This window comes from Lonchura striata, chromosome 29 (genome assembly GCF_050655825.1).
Source record: "Lonchura striata isolate lonStrDom1 chromosome 29, ASM5065582v1, whole genome shotgun sequence".
NCBI lineage: Eukaryota > Metazoa > Chordata > Aves > Passeriformes > Estrildidae > Lonchura > Lonchura striata.
Genome location: NC_140731.1, coordinates 4,159,532 through 4,178,273, shown reverse-complemented (window position 1 = coordinate 4,178,273; position 18,742 = coordinate 4,159,532). Strand labels below are relative to the sequence as shown.

The following is an 18,742-nucleotide window of genomic DNA, read 5'->3' as shown; positions in this document are numbered from 1 at the left end:
GAGTTAGGACAGTTAAAATTGTTAAAAGTTTAATATTAATAAAATGGTTATAAAATTAATCCTACAATTAGAGTAATGAAATTGGACCGGGGGAACGGAAATGCGGGGGTTCAAGGCCGAGCCCGGAACCCCCGGCCCGCGCGCACTTCCGGCGCGGCAGCCAATCAGCGCTCGGAGGCGCACGTGACCGCCGCCGGCGCCCCGCCAAGATGGCGCTGCCCGGGGCCGCGGCCCGGGGCGGCCTCTGGCGGCTGGGCGCCGCCGCCCTGCGCCCCGCTCGGGGCCAGCCGCGGCTCCCGCTGGGCCTGTCCAGGTGAGCGGGGGCCCCGCGGGGCGGCCGTGCCCCGTGGCACCGCCCGGGACGCGCTCCCCTGAGGGAGACCCGAACACCGGCCGCCAGATACCGCCCGCAGCCCTCCCAAACACCGATTCCTCGCCGAGCGCCCCTCCCCGTTACCCCCCTCGTCCTCGCCGGCTCCCTCCGGTCCCGGCCGTGTCCCCCCCACGCTGTTCCGCAGTCCCTCGGTGCGGCCCCGTTACCGCGGCGCGTCTCCGTTACGGCGCTGCCGTTCCCCGCCCGGTGCCTCCCGTTAGGGCCCTCCGCTGCCCGAGCCTGGCACGGGAATCCCGCACCCACCGGGACCGCGGTTCCCAGCCCAGCCCGGGGGGTTCCCAGTTCCCCCAGTTCCCCTCCCCGCGGGCACCGGGAGCTCAGGCGGGGCCGGGGGCGCAGCTCCCCGGTGCTTTCCCCGGTGTGTTCGCAGCTCTGCCGCTGCCCGGGCCGCTCCGTCTCCTCCCGCGCCCTCGTGGCCGCCGTGGCCGCCGCCGCCCGGCGGGCGAACGCCCGCTACGAGCGGTTCCTGGAGCGGAGCTTCCCCCGCTTCTTCGTCCTCCACAGCACCTTCAAAACAGGTCAGAGCCCGCGGGGAGCCCCGCTGGGGGTCCCGACACGGGCAGAGAGCGTGGGGTGGTCCGGAAAGGGGGGCTGCAATCACTACATGTGGGGTGTCCCAAAAAAGGGGGGCTGCAATCACTACATGTGGGGTGTCCCAAAAAAGGGGGGCTGAAACAATCACTACATGTGGGGTGTTCTGGAAAGGGGGTGTGAAACAATCACTACATTTGGGGTGTTCCAAAAAAGGGGGTGTGAAACAATCACTACATTTGGGGTGGTCCGGAAAGGGGGGCTGCAATCACTACATGTGGGGTGTTCTGGAAAGGGGGTGTGAAACAATCACTACATTTGGGGTGTTCCAAAAAGGGGGTGTGAAACAATCACTACATTTGGGGTGTTCTGAAAAGGGGGTGTGAAACAATCACTGCATTTGGGGTGGTCCGGAAAGGGGGGCTGCAATCACTACATGTGGGGTGTCCCAAAAAAGGGGGGCTGCAATCACTACATGTGGGGTGTTCCGGAAAGGGGGTGTGAAACAATCACTACATTTGGGGTGTTCTGGAAAGGGGGGCTGAAAAAATCACTTTATTTGGCGTGTTGCAAAAAGGGGTGGGTCAAGAAAAGGGGGTGTGAAAAACTGACTTTTTTGGGGTGCTACAAAAAGGGGAACCCAAGGAAAAGGGGGGCTGATGGGGGACCCAAAATCTGGGTCCCAAAAGCAATCCCAGCTCTGGGAAGGAGGACAGGGATTGCAGCGGTGCAGCAGCAGCAGCAGCAGCAGGGCTCTGTTTGCAGCGATGCAGCAGCAGCAGCAGGGCTCTGTTGGCAGCGGTGCAGCAGCAGCAGGACTCTGCAGCAGGGCAGCAGCAGGGCTCTGTTTGCAGCAGGGCAGCAGCAGGACAGGGTTTGCAGCGGTGCAGCAGCAGCAGCAGGGCTCTGTTTGCAGCGGTGCAGCAGCAGCAGCAGGGCTCTGTTTGCAGCCGTGCAGCAGCAGCAGGACTGTTTGCAGCAGTGCAGCAGCAGCAGCAGGACAGGGTTTGCAGCGGTGCAGGAGCAGCAGCAGGGCTCTGTTTGCAGCGGTGCAGCAGCCGTGCAGCAGCGGGCTGGGTCCCTGATGCAGCCGTGTCCCTGCAGGGCTGCGGGCGCTGTTCCTGGAGCTGCAGGAGGTGCGGAGGATCCGGGCCAGGATGGCGCAGCTGCAGCTGAGCCCGCAGCAGCTCCCGTACCGCGAGCTGGAGCGGCTGCGGCAGGTCAGGGCCCGAGCTTCATCCCTGCCTCCTCCTCCTCACCTCAGCTTCATCCCTGCCTCCTCTTCCTCACCTCAGCTTCGTCCCGGCCTCCTCCTCCTCACCTCAGCTTCATCCCGGCCTCCTCCTCCTCCTCAGCTTCATCCCTGCCTTGTCCTCCTCGCCTTCATCCCTGCCTCCTCCTCTTCCTCAGCTTCATCCCTGCCTCCTCTGCCTCATCTCTGTCTCCCTTCCCCTCCCCTCTGCCCCATCTCTGCCCCATCTCTGCCCCCTCTCTGCCCCATCTCTGCCCTCTCTGCCCCATCTCTGCCCCCTCTGCCCTCAGGAGCGGCTGCAGCTCCTCGGGGACACCCTCCCTGCCCAAAACCCGGGAGTGGGAGCTGCAGCCAGCACGGGGAGGGGAATTTTGGGTTTTTTTGGGGTTTTTGGGAGCCTGGTGCTGACTGTGCTCCCCGGCAGTTCCGCAGGGACCTGCTGAAGATCATTCCCATCGGGATCATCTCCATCCCCCCCTTCGCCAACTTCCTGGTCCTGCTGCTGATGTGAGTACCCAGTCCCAAATTCCCTGCGGGGGTGTTCTGGAGGCAGGAATCTCCCCCTGGGAGGAGGAATATTTTGGGAAACCCAGGGCTCCTGAGCAGCTGGCAGGTGTGATGGAGCAGGAGCTGTTTGTTGTTCACATTACACAAATGTTGATGGATTCTACAAGCACAGGATTTCTACATTTGCAGCTCCACGTCGGGGTTGGTGCCTTGCTCTCGTTGCTCATTCTCTGCCTGCATTTCTCAGAGGGGTGGTTGCTCACCTCCAGGCATTTCACAGCCCTGTGCATCCAATCCCTGCTCCTGGTATTCACTTTGCAGCCTCTTCTTTATCATGTAGCACAAGTGGTGTTCCAACAGCCTCGATGGATTCCTGAGGGTCTGGTAACAAACTGGGTTGGCAGTGCCAGATCTGGGAGCTGGATTGGCAGTGCCAGATTGTGAGTGCTGGATTGGCAGTGCCAGATCTGGGAGCTGGATTGGCAGTGCCAGATCAGGGAGCTGGATTGGCAATGCCAGATTGTGAGTGCTGGATTGGCAGTGCCAGATCTGGGAGCTGGATTGGCAGTGCCAAATTCTGAGTGCTGGATTGGCAATGCCAGATTGTGAGTGCTGGATTGGCAGTGCCAGATCTGGGAGCTGGATTGGCAGTGCCAGATTTTGAGAGCTGGATTGGCAGTGCCAAATTTTGAGAGCTGGATTGCCAATGCCAGCTCCTGAGTGCTGGATTGCCAGCCCAGCTTCCAGCTCCTCCCACCCAGAGGAATCATGGAATCAATTGAAATAATTTAATAAGATAAATAATAATCCTATAACTTAATACAACATAATATAATAATCATATTAATAAATATTAACACACAGTAATAAGAATAAAATAAAAACCTCTGGGATTTGGCAGTTCTGCTGTCCCCTGGCCACAGAGAGCAGCACAACCTTCCCAGGCCTTGCTGGGAGAGGCTGTGAGAAAAATCAGAGAAAATAATGAGAAACAATTCCCATCTTCACTGGTTGCACCTGCAGTTGTGAACATGAGCCATGGGAAAAGGGGATTTGTTTACCAAAGGGTGATTTCTTAATTGGCCAGTGGAGATGGTGTTTTAATTTTTAATTAGAGGACCAATTAGGTCTACCTGTATCATAACTATCTATCAAAGCAATGGGTTTCTCCAAATCCAGGGTCCTCATGAGACAGGAAAGCTGCACAGGACAGAACACACGTCGAGCCAACATCATTAATGCAACGTTCTCCGTTTATTCCAGACAAGATTGCAGTTTTTATACACTTCCATACAGTTTACAGCTTACAAAGGCACTCTGATTGGCAAGCCAACATTGTTTGTTTTTGCTTTAAGGTGGTGAGGCTTTTCACACTGCAGCTCCACCCTAATCCACACTCAGCTCATTACTTTGTAGTTACCTGAACATCATTTCTAACTGGGCCACAATTAATTTCTTACTGCATCAAAGGCTTCGAGGCCTCACCAAGGCACTTTTCAGGGGCCTGGTCTGAGGGGCAGCTCAGTTCTCACCAGACATAAATCCTTTCCTCTCTCTCTCAGAAATTCTGCATCAAAACAATTCCCATCTTCACTGGCTGCACCTGCAGTTGTGAACATGTGCAATGTGTTCTGGATTGTTTACCAAAGGGTGGTTACTTAATTGGCCAGTGGAGATGGTTTTTAATTTTTAATTAGAGGACCTGCAATTTTTAATTAGAGGACCAATTAGGTCTACCTGTATCATAACTATCTATCAAAGCAATGGGTTTCTCCAAATCCAGGGTCCTCATGAGACAGGAAAGCTGCACAGGACAGAACGCACGTCGAGCCAACGTCATTAATGCAACGTTCTCCGTTTATTCCAGACAAGATTGCAGTTCTTTTCTCTGAGTTTTCTCACAGCCTCTCCCAGAGAAAGCACGTGGTGATGGTTTTTAATTTTTAATTAGAGGACCAGTTAGTTCTACCTGTAGGTATAAAAGCAATGGGTTTGTCAGTGGTGCCATTCCTGATGCAGAGATTGCTCAGCCTCTGTGACTCGTGGGCTCAGCGCTGATCATTGCCCAGCCTGGTGCCCCTGCCCTGCCCGATGCCCTCTCTGTTTTCCCAGATGTTTCTTCCTTCAGCATCTCCTGATCCGGCACCTCCAGATGCCAGCAGCTGGAGCTCCTGGCTGCCCACGGTTGGTGCCAACCCGGGCAACCTGTGCCAGAGATTGGTAAACAAATTTCCACAACACATTGCACATGTTCACAACAGCAGGTGCGGCCAGTAAAGATGAGAATTGTTCCTCATTCTTTTTTTGATTTTTCTCACAGCCTTTCCCAGAGAAAGCACGTGGTGATGGTTTTTAATTTTTAATTAGAGGACCAATTAGGTCTACCTGTATCATGACTATCTATCAAAGCAATGGGTTTCTCCAAATCCAGGGTCCTCATGAGACAGGAAAGCTGCACAGGACAGAACACACATCGAGCCAACGTCATTAATGCAACATTCTCCATTTATCCCAGACAAGATTGCAGTTCTTTTCTCTGAGTTTTCTCACAGCCTCTCCCAGAGAAAGCACGTGGTGATGGTTTTTAATTTTTAATTAGAGGACCAAATAGGTCTAAATGGGTTTGTCAGTGGTGCCATTCCTGATGCAGAGATTGCTCAGCCTCTGTGACTCGTGGGCTCAGCGCTGATCATTGCCCAGCCTGGTGCCCCTGCCCTGCCCGATGCCCTCTCTGTTTTCCCAGATGTTTCTTCCTTCAGCATCTCCTGATCCGGCACCTCCAGATGCCAGCAGCTGGAGCTCCTGGCTGCCCACGGTTGGTGCCAACCCGGGCAACCTGTGCCAGAGATTGGTAAACAAATTTCCACAACACATTGCACATGTTCACAACAGCAGGTGCAGCAGTGAAGATGAGAATTGTTCCTGGTTCTTTTCTCTGAGTTTTCTCACAGCCTTTCCCAGAGAAAGCACGTGGTGATGGTTTTTAATTTTTAATTAGAGGACCAAATAGGTCTACATGTATCATGACTGTCTATCAAAGCAATGGGTTTCTCCAAATCCAGGGTCCTCATGAGACAGGAAAGCTGCACAGGACAGAACACACGTCGAGCCAACGTCATTAATGCAACATTCTCCGTTTATTCCAGACAAGATTGCAGTTCTTTTCTCTGAGTTTTCTCACAGCCTCTCCCAGAGAAAGCACGTGGTGATGGTTTTTAATTTTTAATTAGAGGACCAAATAGGTCTAAATGGGTTTGTCAGTGGTGCCATTCCTGATGCAGAGATTGCTCAGCCTCTGTGACTCGTGGGCTCAGCGCTGATCATTGCCCAGCCTGGTGCCCCTGCCCTGCCCGATGCCCTCTCTGTTTTCCCAGATGTTTCTTCCTTCAGCATCTCCTGATCCGGCACCTCCAGATGCCAGCAGCTGGAGCTCCTGGCTGCCCACGGTTGGTGCCAACCCGGGCAACCTGTGCCAGAGATTGGTAAACAAATTTCCACAACACATTGCACATGTTCACAACAGCAGGTGCAGCAGTGAAGATGAGAATTGTTCCTGGTTCTTTTCTCTGAGTTTTCTCACAGCCTTTCCCAGAGAAAGCACGTGGTGATGGTTTTTAATTTTTAATTAGAGGACCAAATAGGTCTACATGTATCATGACTGTCTATCAAAGCAATGGGTTTCTCCAAATCCAGGGTCCTCATGAGACAGGAAAGCTGCACAGGACAGAACACACGTCGAGCCAACGTCATTAATGCAACGTTCTCCGTTTATTCCAGACAAGATTGCAGTTCTTTTCTCTGAGTTTTCTCACAGCTTTTCCCAGAGAAAGCACGTGGTGATGGTTTTTAATTTTTAACTAGAGGACCAAATAGGTCTAAATGGGTTTGTCAGTGGTGCCATTCCTGATGCAGAGATTGCTCAGCCTCTGTGACTCGTGGGCTCAGCGCTGATCGTTTCCCCGCTGGGGACGCCCTGCCGTGGCACCAGCCCGGTGCCCCTGCCCTGCCCGATGCCCTCTCTGTTTTCCCAGGTATTTCTTCCCCCGGCAGCTCCTGCTCCGGCACTTCTGGACGCCCGGGCAGCAGCAGGAGTTCCTGGCCGCCTCCGAGCGCCGCCGCCGCGCCGCCCACCCGGCCGTGCTGCGGGCGCTGGCGCGGGCGGCGCGCGCCCTGCCCGAGCCCCAGCCCCGGCACCTCCTGCTGCAGCTCTGTGCCCAGGTCTGTGCCACCCCCCGCCCCGGGCTGGGCTTTGAAACGGGGGGAACGTTTGGGCAAGTACGGTTAAATATTTATTTTTATATATATAATTAATAATCTGATGTGTTAAATGAAATAAATTCATTTTTGGGGTTTTTTTTTTTGGGGGGGGGTTAAGAGTGAGGTAATATCAGCGGTCTTTGTTATGGGGTTGGGTTCTCCTGTTGTGGTGGGGAGAATGGGTTTTTATTTTGGTTTTTTGTTGGTTTTTTTAGCTGGATGTTGGATAACAGGGGAACTGTTGTAGCTGGTCCCGTTGTGGGAAGTTTGTTTATTTTATTTTAGCAGTTATTAGGTAGAAAATGGGGGAGGCTGTGCAGCTGTGGATGGAGTAGGGAAAGGTGCAGGGCCGGCCCACGTTAATTTTAAAATTAAAAATAATCCCTAAATTAACAAATTAAAGTCACTGCACACTGTTTAGTAAGGAATGACAAAAAGTCAGGAAGCTGAGAGGCACGAGAGCAGGCTTTTGGTCATTTAATCAATGCAGTTCACCTGATGGACTAATTAATCAATGCAGTTCACCTGATGGACTAATTAATCAATGCAGTTCACCTGATGGGCTAATCAATCAATGCATTTCACCTGATGGGCTAATTAATCAATGCAGTTCACCTGGTTGGTCATTCAGCCAATACATTTCACCTGATTGGCTAATTAATCAATGCATTTCACCTGATGGACTAATTAATCAATGCAGTTCACCTGATTGGCTAATTAATTAATGCATTTCACCTGGTTGGTCATTCAGTCAATACATTTCACCTGATTAGTCACTTAATTAATGCATTTGACCTGATTAGTCACTTAATGCATTTCACTGGATTGGTTAATTAATCAGCAGATTTCACCTGATTGGTCCTTTAAACAATACATTTTATCTGACTGGTAATTTAATCAGTGCATTTCACCTGATTGGTCATTTAATCAATTGATTTCACTTGATTGGCTAATTAATCAATGCATTTCACCTGATTGGTCATTTAAACAATACATTTTACCTGATTAGTCACTTAATCAATGCATTTCACCTGATGGGTCACTTAATCAGTACATGTCACCTGATTGGTTAATTAATCAATGCATTTCACCTGATTGGTCATTTAAACAATATATTTTACCTGATTGGTCATTTAATCAATTGGTTTCACCTGATTGGTCACTTGATCAATGCATTTCACCTGATTGGCTAATTTATCAGCGTGTTTCACCTGATTGGCTAATTAATCAATGCAGTTCACCTGATTGGTCACTTAATCAGTGCATATCACCTGATCGGTTAATTAATCAATGCATTTCACCTGATTGGTCACTTAATCAGTGCATATCACCTGATCGGTTAATTAATCAATGCATTTCACCTGATTGGTCACTTAATCAGTGCATATCACCTGATCGGTTAATTAATCAATGCATTTCACCTGATTGGTCACTTAATCAGTGCATATCACCTGATCGGTTAATTAATCAATGTATTTCACCTGATGGGTCAATTAATCAGTACATGTCACCTGATTGGTTAATTGATCAATGCATTTCACCTGATTGGTCATTTAAACAATATATTTTATCTGATTGGTCACTTGATCAATGCATTTCACTTGATTGGCTAATTTATCAGCGTGTTTCACCTGATTGGCTAATTAATCAATGCATTTCACCTGATTGGTCACTTAATCAGTGCATATCACCTGATCGGTTAATTAATCAATGCATTTCACCTGATTGGTCACTTAATCAGTGCATATCACCTGATCGGTTAATTAATCAATGCATTTCACCTGATTGGTCACTTAATCAGTGCATATCACCTGATTGGTTAATTAATCAATGCATTTCACCTGATTGGTCACTTAATCAGTGCATATCACCTGATCGGTTAATTAATCAATGCATTTCACCTGATTGGTCACTTAATCAGTGCATATCACCTGATCGGTTAATTAATCAATGCATTTCACCTGATTGGTCACTTAATCAGTGCATATCACCTGATCGGTTAATTAATCAATGCATTTCACCTGATTGGTCACTTAATCAGTGCATATCACCTGATCGGTTAATTAATCAATGCATTTCACCTGATTGGTCACTTAATCAGTGCATATCACCTGATCGGTTAATTAATCAATGCATTTCACCTGATTGGTCACTTAATCAGTGCATATCACCTGATCGGTTAATTAATCAATGCATTTCACCTGATTGGTCACTTAATCAGTGCATATCACCTGATCGGTTAATTAATCAATGCATTTCACTTGATTGGCTAATTAACAAGACTCCCACTTACGAACGATGGTATGAGAATAACAAGAATAATAACCAAAAAATAACAATTTTCTGAGAATAACAATTCTAGGAGAACAACGCCTGCGGGTTGTTTTTAATAATTGCATTTCATTGTTTGTGCCCAGGCTGATTTGGGGGAAATTTGACCCAATTTTCCCAGGCTGTGACATCATCAAACTTTTCTCACCCAGAGCTGGGGAAACGGAGAGATGCTTTCAAATCTTTGATTCCCTTTTTTTATTCTCTTCTCACCATCACCCTCAGAAGGAACAATCAGAAATAATTTTGATTATTTCCTAATTACCGTACATTATAAGCATTTTTTTTTGGCCTATCAGCTTTTGCCACACCATGCTGTAAATGCCTTAATCATCTAAAATCATTAAAAATCATCTAAAATTACCCCTCGTGGCTGCTACTAAAATGCATTTTTCACAGTTCTGCTTCTCCAAAATTTACAAATCCATTTCCCACATTTCCCTCAGGGCTCTGGCAGTGTGGGATTTGTAGAAAATCCTTTAAAATTTAATTCAAAGTTTTTATGGCATACGTTTATATATAAACTTTGAGATTGGAGATATTGATTAAAAATGTTATAGAATGAGGTAAATGCTGTTGAGAAAGAAATTGAACTAGAAACAAATTTCAAAAAATGGCCTTACCAAAAAAAAAAAATAGATACTTTAGAGAAATAAAACTATGAAAAATACATTATATTAGGACCCAGGAGGGATAATTTTAGATTATTTGCTTTAAAGCATTTGCAGTATGGTGTGGCAAAAGCTGATAGGCCAAGAAATACTTAAAATGTGTTGTAATTAAGAAATAGCTTGTGATTAAGAAGCTATTAAATTAAGAATTAGCTTCTGATTGTAATGACGTGAATGATAACATCTGTATTGTCTCACCCTTCACACGAGAGTGAAAATAAAATAAAAATTCTCAAACTGTTTAACCCAAGGTGGGAGTGGAGAGTGGACAGAGCTAAAGAATAAATGAGGGATTTATTAAAAATATCCGCAGTGGATCCACCTCGGGCAGCACAGCCAGGGCTGCACCCCTGGTGAGCCCAAAATGGTCCAAAAATGGTCCAAAAATGGACACAGAATGGACACAAAATGGACACAGAATGGTCAAAAAATGGACCCAAAATGGCCAAAAAATGGACACAAAATGGACACAGAATGGACACAAAATGGACACAAAATGAACCCAAAATGGTCAGAAAATGAACCCAAAATTGTCACCAAACGAACCCAAGATAAACCCAAAATGGTCACAAAATGAACGCAAAATGGTCACAAAAATGGACACAAAATGGTCAGAAAATGAACCCAAGATTGACCCAAAATTGTCACAAAATGAACCCAAAGGTGAACGCAAGATGGACCCAAAATGAACCCAAGGACCCAAAATTGTCACAAAACGAACCCAAAATTGTCACAAAATGAACCCAAAATGGTCAGAAAATGAACCCAAAATAGTCAAAAAATGAACCCAAAGGTGAACCCAAAATTGTCACAAAATGAACCCAAGATTGACCCAAAATGGTCACAAAAAGAAACCAAAATTGTCACAAAAATGGTCTCACCTGTGCCCACCTGGCTCCTGTGGGTGCAGGGAGGTGCCAGCTGTGCCCACCTGGCTCCTGTGGGTGCAGGGAGGTGCCAGCTGTGCCCACCTGGCTCCTGCGGGTTCAGGGAGGTCTCACCTGTGCCCACCTGGCTCCTGAGGGTGCAGGGAGGTGCCAGCTGTGCCCACCTGGCTCCGGCAGGTGCAGGGGGGTCTCACCTGTGCCCACCTGGCTCCTGAGGGTGCAGGGGGGTCTCACCTGTGCCCACCTGGCTCCGGCAGGTGCAGGGGGGTCTCACCTGTGCCCACCTGGCTCCGGCAGGTGCAGGGGGGTCTCACCTGTGCCCACCTGGCTCTGGCAGGTGCAGGGAGGTGCCAGCTGTGCCCACCTGGCTCCGGCAGGTGCAGGGGGGTCTCACCTGTGCCCACCTGGCTCCGGCAGGTGCAGGGGGGTCTCACCTGTGCCCACCTGGCTCCTGTGGGTGCAGGGAGGTGCCAGCTGTGCCCACCTGGCTCCTGTGGGTGCAGGGGGGTCTCACCTGTGCCCACCTGGCTCCTGCGGGTGCAGGGGGGTCTCACCTGTGCCCACCTGGCTCCGGCAGTTGCAGGAGGGTCTCACCTGTGCCCACCTGGCTCTGGCAGGTGCAGGGAGGTGCCAGCCGTGCCCACCTGGCTCCTGCGGGTGCAGGGGGGTCTCACCTGTGCCCACCTGGCTCCTGCGGGTTCAGGGAGGTCTCACCTGTGCCCACCTGGCTCCGGCAGGTGCAGGGAGGTGCCCAGCCCCAGCTGGCTCCTGTGGGTGCAGGGGGGTCTCACCTGTGCCCACCTGGCTCCGGCAGTTGCAGGAGGGTCTCACCTGTGCCCACCTGGCTCTGGCAGGTGCAGGGAGGTGCCAGCCGTGCCCACCTGGCTCCTGCGGGTGCAGGGGGGTCTCACCTGTGCCCACCTGGCTCCTGCGGGTTCAGGGAGGTCTCACCTGTGCCCACCTGGCTCCGGCAGGTGCAGGGAGGTGCCCAGCCCCAGCTGGCTCCTGTGGGTGCAGGGGGGTCTCACCTGTGCCCACCTGGCTCCTGCAGGTGCAGGGGGGTCTCACCTGTGCCCACCTGGCTCCTGAGGGTGCAGGGGGGTCTCACCTGTGCCCACCTGGCTCCTGAGGGTGCAGGGAGGTGCCAGCTGTGCCCACCTGGCTCCTGTGGGTGCAGGGGGGTCTCACCTGTGCCCACCTGGCTCCTGTGGGTTCAGGGGGGTCTCACCTGTGCCCACCTGGCTCCTGAGGGTGCAGGGAGGTGCCAGCTGTGCCCACCTGGCTCCTGTGGGTGCAGGGGGGTCTCACCTGTGCCCACCTGGCTCCGGCAGGTGCAGGGGGGTCTCACCTGTGCCCACCTGGCTCTGGCAGGTGCAGGGAGGTGCCCAGCCCCAGCTGGCACAGCTCCTGGAGGTCAGAAGTTCCTTCTCGGGCTCGCAGCTGATGCTCAGCAACCTCCACGTGGATCATGTGGTGAGTTCAGCCCGGCTGCACCCCAAAATCTGCCAGGTGTACCCCAAAATCTGCCAGGTGTACCCCAAAATCTGCCAGGTGCACCCCAAAATCTGCCAGGTGTACCCCAAAATCTGCCAGGTGTACCCCAAAACCTGCCAGGTGTACCCCAAAATCTGCCAGGTGCACCCCAAAATCTGACCAGGTGTACCCCAAAATCTGCCAGGTGTACCCCAAAACCTGCCAGGTGCACCCCAAAACCTGCCAGGTGCACCCCAGAACCTGCCCAGTGCACCCCAAAACCTGCCAGGTGCACCCCAAAACCTGCCCAGTGCACCCCAAAATCTGCCCAGTGCACCCCGGTTGGGGATTTTGGGTTGTGGGTTTTGGGATCCCGCTGTGGATTTTGGGGTGCGGGTTTTGGGATCCCGTTGTCGGTTTTGGGATCCCGTTGGGGATTTTGGGTTGGGGATTTTGGGTTGGGGATTTTGGGATCCCGCTGCGGGTTTTGGGGTGTCGGTTTTGGGATCCTGCTGTGGATTTTGGGTTGTGGGTTTTGGGATCCCGCTGTGGGTTTTGGGGTGTGGGTTTTGGGGTGTGGATTTTGGGGTGTGGGTTTTGGGGTGTCGGTTTTGGGATCCCGCTGTGGATTTTGGGTTGTGGGTTTTGGGATCCCGCTGTGGGTTTTGGGGTGTGGGTTTTGGGGTGTGGATTTTGGGGTGTGGATTTTGGGGTGCGGGTTTTGGGGTGTGGGTTTTGGGTTGGGGATTTTGGGATCCCGCTGTGGATTTTGGGGTGTGGGTTTTGGGATCCCGTTGGGGATTTTGGGGTGCGGGTTTTGGGTTGGGGATTTTGGGGTGCGGGTTTTGGGTTGGGGATTTTGGGGTGTGGATTTTGGGGTGTGGGTTTTGGGGTGCGGGTTTTGGGGTGTGGGTTTTGGGGTGTGAGTTTTGGGGTGCGGGTTTTGGGATCCCGCTGTGGGTTTTGGGGTGCGGGTTTTGGGGTGTGGATTTTGGGGTGTGGGTTTTGGGGTGTGGATTTTGGGGTGTGGGTTTTGGGTTGGGGATTTTGGGGTGCGGGTTTTGGGTTGGGGATTTTGGGGTGTGAGTTTTGGGGTGCGGGTTTTGGGGTGTGGATTTTGGGTTGGGGATTTTGGGGTGCGGGTTTTGGGGTGTGGATTTTGGGGTGTGGGTTTTGGGGTGCGGGTTTTGGGTTGGGGATTTTGGGGTGTGGGTTTTGGGGTGTGGATTTTGGGGTGTGGATTTTGGGGTGTGGATTTTGGGGTGCGGGTTTTGGGTTGGGGATTTTGGGGTGTGGGTTTTGGGTTGGGGATTTTGGGGTGTGGGTTTTGGGGTGTGGGTTTTGGGTTGGGGATTTTGGGGTGTGGGTTTTGGGGTGCGGGTTTTGGGGTGCGGGTTTTGGGTTGGGGATTTTGGGGTGTGGATTTTGGGGTGCGGGTTTTGGGGTGTGGATTTTGGGATCCCGCTGCGGCTGTCGCCCGCGGGCGCTGAGCGCTGTCCCCGCAGCGGGCGCTGAGCCGGGCGCTGCAGCCGTGCCCGCTGCTGCCCGCCTTCGTGCAGCGGCGCCGCCTGCGCAGCCTGGCACGGCAGATCCGCCTGCTGGACGCGGCCCTGCGGCGCCTGGGCACCGCGCAGCTGCGGGAGGAGGAGCTGCGGGCGGTGAGAGCCCGCGCCGTGTGCCCGCCGTGTGCCCACCGTGTGCCCGCCGTGTGCCCACCCGTGTGCCCACCCGTGTCCGTGTGCCCACCGTGTCCGTGTACCCACTGTGTCCAAGTGCCCGTGTCCGTGTGCCCACCGTGTCCGTGTGCCCACCATGTCCAAGTGCCCGTGTCCATGTGCCCACCGTGTCTGTGTGCCCACCCATGTGCCTGTCCTGTCTCCGTGTGCCCATCCTGTGAGCCCGTGCTGTGTCCATGTGCCCATGCCATGTCCATGTGCCCACCCGTGTCCGAGTGCCCGTGTCTGTGTGCCCATGCCGTGTCCGTGTCCATGTGCCCATACCATGTCTGTGTCCGTGTGCCCGTGTCCGTGTGCCCACCCGTGTCTGTGTGCCCATGCCGTGCCCGTGTCCGTGTACCCACCCATGTCCGTGTGCCCATGTGCCCATGCCATGCCCATGTCTGTGTGCCCCTCCCGTGTCTGTGTGCCCATCCCGTGTCTGTGTGCCCCTCCCGTGTGCCCATCCCGTGTCTGTGTGCCCATGCCGTGCCCATGTCCGTGTGCCCACCCGTGCCCGTGTGCCCGTGTGCCCATGCCCGTGTCTCCCCAGGCGTGTTTCCTGCGTGGGCTCTGCTGCTCTCAGCTGTGCCCGGCCGCGTGCCAGGCGTGGTTGGAGCGGTGGCTGCGGCTGTCCCAGGAGCTCCAAGGTACCCGCGCCCCTCTGCCCGGGCAGCCGTGCCCAAAACCCGCCCTGGCACGGGCCTGGCACGGGCCTGGCACGGGCCTGGCATGGGCGCCCCAGTGCCATCCCAGTGCCCCCAGTGCCATCCCAGCCTATCCCATCCTATCCCAGTGCTCCCAGTGCCCACCTCAGCACCCCCAGTGCCACTCCCAGTGCCCCCAGTGCCACTCCCACCCCAGCCCCAGCTCTCCCAGTGCCCCCAGTGCCCCCACTGCCCCCACCCAGTGCTGCCCAGTCCACCCAGTGCCCACCCAGCACCCCCAGTGCCCATCCCAGTGCCCCCAGTGCCACTCCCATCCCAGCCCCAGCTCTCCCAGTGCCCCCAGTGCCCCCAGAACCCCCCCACAGGGCTCCCAGTCCACCCAGTGCCCACCCCAGTTCTTCCAGTGCCCCCCAGTGCTGCCCAGTCCACCCAGAGCCCACCCAGACCCCATCCTATGCCCACCCCAGCACCCCCAGTGCCCCCCAGTGCCCCCCAGTCTACCCAGAACCCTCCCCCATGCCCCTCACAGGGCTCCCAGTCCACCCAGTGTCCACCCAGTGCCCACCCCAGCACCCCCAATGCCCATCCCAGTGCCACTCTCATCCCAGCCCCAGCTCTCCCAGTTCTCCCAGTGCCCCCAGTGCCCATCCCAGTGCCCCTGACAGGGCTCCCAGTCCACCCAGTGCCCACCCAGTGCCCACCCCAACACCCCCCGTGCCCCCAGTGCCACTCTCACCCCAGCCCCAGTTCTCCCAGTGCCCCCAGTGCTCCCAGTGCCCCCAGTGCTCTCAGTGCCCCCAGTGCCCCCAGTGCGCCCAGTGCCCCCAGTGCCCCCAGTGCTCCCAGTGCCCCCAGTGCGCCCAGTGCTCCCAGTGCCCCCAGTGCCCCCAGTGCTCCCAGTGCCCCCAGTGCCTCAGTGCCCCCAGCACTCCCAGCACTCCCAGTGCCCCCAGCTCTCCAGTGCCCTCAGTGTCCCAGTGCCCCCAGTTCTTCAGTGCCCCAGTGCCCCCAGTGCCCCCAGTGCTCTCAGTGCCCCCAGTGCCCCCAGTGCTCCCAGCACCCCCAGCTCTCCAGTGCCCCCAGTGCCCCCAGTTCTCCCAGTGCCCCAGTGCCCCCAGTTCTCCCAGTGCCCCCAGCACCCCCAGCTCTCCAGTGCCCCCAGTGCCCCCAGCTCTCCAGTGCCCTCAGTGTCCCAGTGCCCCCAGTGCTCCCAGTGCCCCCAGTGCCCCCAGCTCTCCAGTGCCCCAGTGCCCCAGTGCCCCCAGTGCTCCCAGTGCCCCAGCACCCCCAGCTCTCCAGTGCCCCAGTGCCGTGCCAGCCTCACCCCGCTGTGCCCCGCAGCCTCGGAGGCGTCTCTGCTGGTGCACAGCATGGTCCTGCTGGCCCTCAACGCCGGGCAGCCCCCGGAGTGAGCGCCCGGTGAGCGCCCACCCACCCAGCCGGGCACCCCGGGGTGGCCCCGCGCCCACCCACCCAGCCGGGCACCCCGGGGTGGCCCCGCGCCCACCCACCCAGCCGGGCACCCCGGGGTGGCCCCATGCCCACCCACCCAGCCGGGCACCCCGGGGTGGCCCCGCGCCCACCCTGCCGGGCACCCCGGGGTGGCCCCATGCCCACCCTGCCCAGCCGGGCACCCCGGGGTGGCTGCATGCCCACCCACCCTGCCGGGCACCCCGGGGTGGCCCCGCGCCCACACCGTTCCTGTGCCCGTCGCCCGGAGCCGCGGGCACGGCCTGGAGAGCTGGAGATCCCTGCGCCAGTCATTAATTAACTGCGGTCGTTAATTAACTGCAGTGATGAACTGCAGCTCGTTAACTGCGGGGAGAGCGAGCGGCTCCGTGAGCTGGGATGGGCCTGGGGGTCTCCTGATGTTCCTGGGGGTCTCCTGATGGTCCTGGGGGTCTCCTGATGGTCCTGGGGGGTCTCCTGATGGTCCCATGGGGTCTCCTGATGTTCCTGTGGGGTCTCCTGATGGTCCTGGGGGGTCTCCTGATGTTCCTGGGGGGTCTCCTGATGCTCTGTGGGATCTTTGGGATGTTCCTGTGGGATCTTTGGGATGTTCCCGTGGGATCTGTTGGGTTTTTCTCTGGGATCTTTGGGATGTTCCTCTGGGATTTTTGGGGTGTTCCTCTGGGATTTTTGGGATGTTCCCCTGGGATCTGCTGGATGTTCCTGTGGGATTTTTGGGGTGTTCCTGTGGGATTTTTGGGATGTTCCCCTGGGATCTGCTGGCCCTCACTCCCTGGAGCGTTTTCCTCCGTCCCTTTTCTCTCCTGAACACTCCTAAATGTCCCGGCCCCTCCCAGGGCTTGAGCAGCGCCCGGAATTCCCAGAGCCCCCCAGAATTCCCAGAGCCCCCCGGAATTCCTGGATCCCCCCGGAATCCCTGGATCCCCCTGGAATCCCTGGATCCCCCGGAATTCCCAGAGCCCCCCGGAATCCCTGGATCCCCCCGGAATCCCTGGATCCCCCGGAATTCCTGGATCCCCCTGGAATCCCTGGATCCCCCGGAATCCCTGGATCCCCCCGGAATCCCTGGATCCCCCGGAATCCCTGGATCCCCCGGAATTCCCGGAGCCCCCTGGAATCCCTGGATCCCCCGGAATTCCCCGAGCCCCCCAGAATTCCCAGAGCCCCCCGGAATCCCTGGATCCCCCCGGAATCCCTGGATCCCCCCGGAATCCCTGGATCCCCCTGGAATCCCTGGATCCCCCGGAATTCCCAGAGCCCCCCGGAATTCCCAGAGCCCCCTGGAATCCCTGGATCCCCCGGAATTCCCAGAGCCCCCCGGAATTCCCGGATCCCCCGGAATTCCCAGAGCCCCCCAGAATTCCCAGAGCCCCCCGGAATTCCCGGATCCCCCGGAATTCCCAGAGCCCCCCAGAATTCCCAGAGCCCCCCGGAATTCCCGGATCCCCCGGAATTCCCGGATCCCCCAAAATTCCCGGAGCCCCCGGGACACGGCACCGGTGGCCACGGGGCCAGCGGCGGATTCTCCTTTCCGAAGCCGCGTCTCATTTAACCATTTCTTTTCTTTTTCCACTGAAATATTCCCCTTAAATTCGGCATTTTTCGGGAAAAAGGAGCCGTTGGGAACGTGCCCGTTCTCCCCGGGCACGGCTGGGGGAAAATAAAAAATGTGACGTGGAAGAGAAGCTTTGTATTCGCAAAATGGGTGGAAAAAGTGAAAATAAACGGGAAAAGCCGAGAAGGAGCTGGGAGGGCCCGGAGGGGACGTGGGATGGGCCGGGACCAGCCAGAGCCTGGAGGGTAACGCAGGAAAATGAGAGAGAAAATAGAAAATAAAATAGAAAATGGAAAATAGGAAATGGAAAATAGAAAATAGAAAATAAAATAGAAAATAGAAAATAGAATAGAAAATAATAGAAAATAGAAAATAGAAAATAGAAAATAGAAAATAAAATAGAAAATAGAAAATAAAATAGAAAATGGAAAATAGGAAATGGAAAATAGAAAATAGAAAATAAAATAGAAAATAGAAAATAGAAAATAGAAAATAGAAAATAAATAGAAAATAGAAAATAATAGAAAATAGAAAATAATAGAAAATAGAAAATAGAAAATAGAAGATAGAAAATAGAAAATAGAAAATAGAAAATAAAATAGAAAATAGAAAATAGAAAATAGAAAATAATAGAAAATAGAAAATAATAGAAAATAGAAAATAGAAAATAGAAAATAAAATAGAAAATAGAAAATAGGAAATAGAAAATAGAAAATAAAATAGAAAATAGAAAATAGAAAATAGAAAATAAATAGAAAATAATAGAAAATAGAAAATAGGAAATAGAAAATAATAGAAAATAGAATATAGAAAATAGAAGATAGAAAATAGAAAATAGAAAGGGTCCCTGCGGGAGCCCTGGGATGGGGGGTGACCCCAGGTCACACTGGGGTCACACCAGGGTCACACTGGGGTCACACTGGGGTCAGATCTGGGGTCATGGGGTCACACCGGGGTCACACTGGGGTCACACTGGGGCCCTGGGGTCCTTTTGGGGGTGTCCCTGTGGGGAGCGGGGCGGGGTCCCCCAT

General features: G+C 54.1%; 1 protein-coding gene across 5 annotated transcripts; it reads left to right on the top strand.

Moving 5' to 3' along the window:
* The first annotated feature begins 157 nt into the window (after positions 1–157).
* On the top strand, positions 158–17,841 carry LETMD1 (LETM1 domain containing 1). Of its 5 annotated transcripts, none has more exons than XM_085562944.1 (9): positions 158–313; positions 734–912; positions 2,030–2,145; positions 2,610–2,684; positions 6,716–6,902; positions 12,202–12,303; positions 13,809–13,961; positions 14,572–14,668; positions 16,028–17,841. In XM_085562944.1, exons 1-9 carry the CDS (start codon positions 210–212, stop codon positions 16,107–16,109), a joined length of 1,095 nt encoding a protein of 364 aa, XP_085419070.1. In that variant the 5' UTR covers positions 158–209; the 3' UTR covers positions 16,110–17,841. The 5 variants fall into 5 exon arrangements, with proteins under 5 accessions (XP_085419070.1, XP_085419071.1, XP_085419068.1 ...); XM_085562945.1 differs by having other exon boundaries at positions 2,602–2,684; XM_085562942.1 differs by lacking the exon at positions 16,028–17,841 and having other exon boundaries at positions 2,602–2,684; positions 14,572–15,494.
* The last annotated feature ends 901 nt before the right edge of the window (positions 17,842–18,742 follow it).